At 48.4% G+C, this 2500-nt stretch overlaps 1 protein-coding gene across 1 annotated transcript in view; it reads left to right on the forward strand.

Annotated features, from left to right (window-relative positions):
• The window catches only part of LOC142990760 (MICOS complex subunit mic25-like), a gene marked incomplete at its 3' end in the record, with an annotated part of 22033 nt that extends 19994 nt beyond the window's left edge, over window positions 1-2039 (forward strand). The window contains exon 6 of the mRNA XM_076140626.1: window positions 1969-2039. Coding sequence (XP_075996741.1) covers window positions 1969-2039 — 71 coding nt within the window. The remainder of the gene's footprint in view (window positions 1-1968) is intronic.
• Between the last annotated feature and the right edge of the window lie 461 nt (window positions 2040-2500).

Consider the following 2500-nt stretch of genomic DNA (forward strand, 5'->3'; position numbering starts at 1 on the left):
AGTAGTTAGTTTGTGACTCCCACACACACTCTCTGCTCTTCTTCTAAAGTGAAACACCAGCCAGTTTGGGATTCTTTGGCTTCTTTACAAGCAAACTAGGTCACTGATTGTTGTTCTTTTGTTTCATTTTGAGGGTTCTTTTTATAGTTGGGAGTATTTTGGAGATATTTGGCATTGACTTCCTGCTCCAAACGAAACCTTTCTGGATCCATGGAACACAAGGAGAAGCCTCTGAAAGCTCCTCTACATGAGAATATGAGTTTAGTTAGAGCCAAACATGTTCACTTGCCTCTTAAAGTGTCTGTCCTGTGACATATTAAACGTTTACATGATGTCCTATAACGTGAGGAGGCTGAGAGAACGTAGCTCCCAAAGAAACCCTCACGGTAGCAAACCTCCAGAAGATACGTCTAGCTCTTCTAGCGTCAGTCTGGATCCATATCAGAGGCCTACAGACCCCGTTAGTGAACTCCAAAAGGCTCCGACCTACAACAAAGACAAAGTGGCTGACCTACTTTGGGCGTAAATTCCAGATAATGGTGAAATGTTGTGAACGGCGTATCGCTTAACGAGCAGGAGAGGAGAGAGAGATGAAAGAGGGCAAATTGTTCCACTGTGGTGAGCCGAGAGGATAAGAGGGGAAGAATCCAAAGACGTTACGTTAGTCCTCAACCAAGCCAGACGTTAAGATTAGGAGCACCATGTCTGCAAATCAGTGCAGCAATAATGAGATATGAGGGGGGGGGGGGGGGGGGCACAGGGCCGGAGATAGAGGAGGAAGAGGAGGAGGAGGAGGAGGAGGAGGTTTGTGTTTCATCCCATCTCCTTACCGCGCTCAGTCACTTCAATTATCCTCCCTCTCCTATCGCTCCATCTATTGGGAATATAGAGGATAATTAAGTAAAAGAACGGGCGCCGCCTGCTTATTGGTTTAAAATGGTGATTACAGCGCGGAGAGAGGAGGGAAGAAGGCGGAACAGATTTGTGTTGGAGACTTTCTGGACCCGGTTCACAGAACTCTGACGCTCTGGGACCGGATGGAGAATTTAAAATAGGGAAAAACATTTTTACACGGGAGCTCAGACTGGCAGTCAGCACCGCATATAATACATTATTTTAATCAGGAACGCCATGAATAAATGTGGAACGTAAACAGTGACGAATGTTCAGTGCGTCTTGGTTTGGCAGCAGGAGGAGGAGAGAGACTGAGCCTGAACAGAGAAGCCCCTCCTCTGGATCATGGCTCCTCCCATTCCTCTGCATGTTTCCCTCTCTCTGCTCTACAGCACTACCCAGTGGACAGTTGGGGTAACGGGGTCTTTATCGCTAGGAACATGGAGGTTTTTAAGGATGTTTCTATTGTTGTGCTCCAGTCTTCATACACTGATTTCAGAGCGTATAGATTTGTGAACCTTGCCTCCGTTTCGCCGCTCTACGAGCCGCTCTGACCACATGTGGTGCAATTATCCCTGAGGTCATCGCTGTGTGTGCTGACGGCGACCCGGCCCTCCAGGCTCAGGCTCCATTTATGGAGTAATTGCTATTAAATGCCACAGTTCCTCACATGAAACAGAAGATTACCGAGCGCCAACAGGCCATCAACGTTCTGATTTGTTAGCGGCGTGAGGTTGAAAGGTTGCTAATTTAACAAATGTGACATTTCGGGGGAGGGCACGTCTCTGATTTCAGGCGAATCGCCGAGCTTATCAGAGCTTGAAGTGACGCTTGACTTATCGGGAGTCAATAAAGTGGTTGTAACTGTGGGATTAGTGCCTGGACGAACACGGCGACAGGTTCTGAGCGCTCAGACGTGATCAGAAGTCTTTAAAATGTGTCTGAGGGCTTCAGACCGTCGGTCCTCAGCAGGTTTCTTCAGTCATGGTGTACAGTAAAGATGAGGTGACATGAAGACCCTGCTTGAGTACTTCTCTGACTCGTATCTCCTTCTTTTGTCTCGTCTCTCTGCAGAACCTCGACAACTACAAGCAGACGGCAGAGGAGTACAACCAGGCAGCAACCAAGGCTGAAGCTCACATCAGGTAAGTTCTCTCAATGAGACCTTTACCCTCTTACTCTCATTACACCTGTGCCCTCTGGTTGCCCTCACATTGCCCTCTTGTTGCCTTCTGGTTGCCCTCTTGTTGCCCTCTTGTTGCCCTCTTGTTGCCCTCTGGAAACCCTCTTGTTGCCCTCTGGAAATCCTCTTGTTGCCCTCTGGAAACCCTCTTGTTGCCCTCTCGGCTCTTCAGGGTTCCTCATTGTGTCCAGCAAGACAACACATACCTGTTGTGCGGCCCTGTGGTGTGTGTTTGTATGACACACAGTACACACATGTAAAACTACACCTCATGTTGACTAAAAGAACCTGGATTCTGCTGGTAAACAACCTGTCTCACCTCCTGTGGCCTGGCAGAGCAGCAGACTCCTGTTGATTCTGTGTGAACAGAGAGTGCATGTGGACACACTGACATCTGTGTGTGCTGCCAGTGGAACGTTCCAG

Source organism: Genypterus blacodes, unplaced genomic scaffold (genome assembly GCF_046128005.1).
Source record: "Genypterus blacodes isolate CSIRO-AG114 ecotype Tasmania unplaced genomic scaffold, CSIRO-AGI_Gbla_v1 ptg000726l_1, whole genome shotgun sequence".
Classification (NCBI taxonomy): Eukaryota; Metazoa; Chordata; class Actinopteri; order Ophidiiformes; family Ophidiidae; genus Genypterus; species Genypterus blacodes.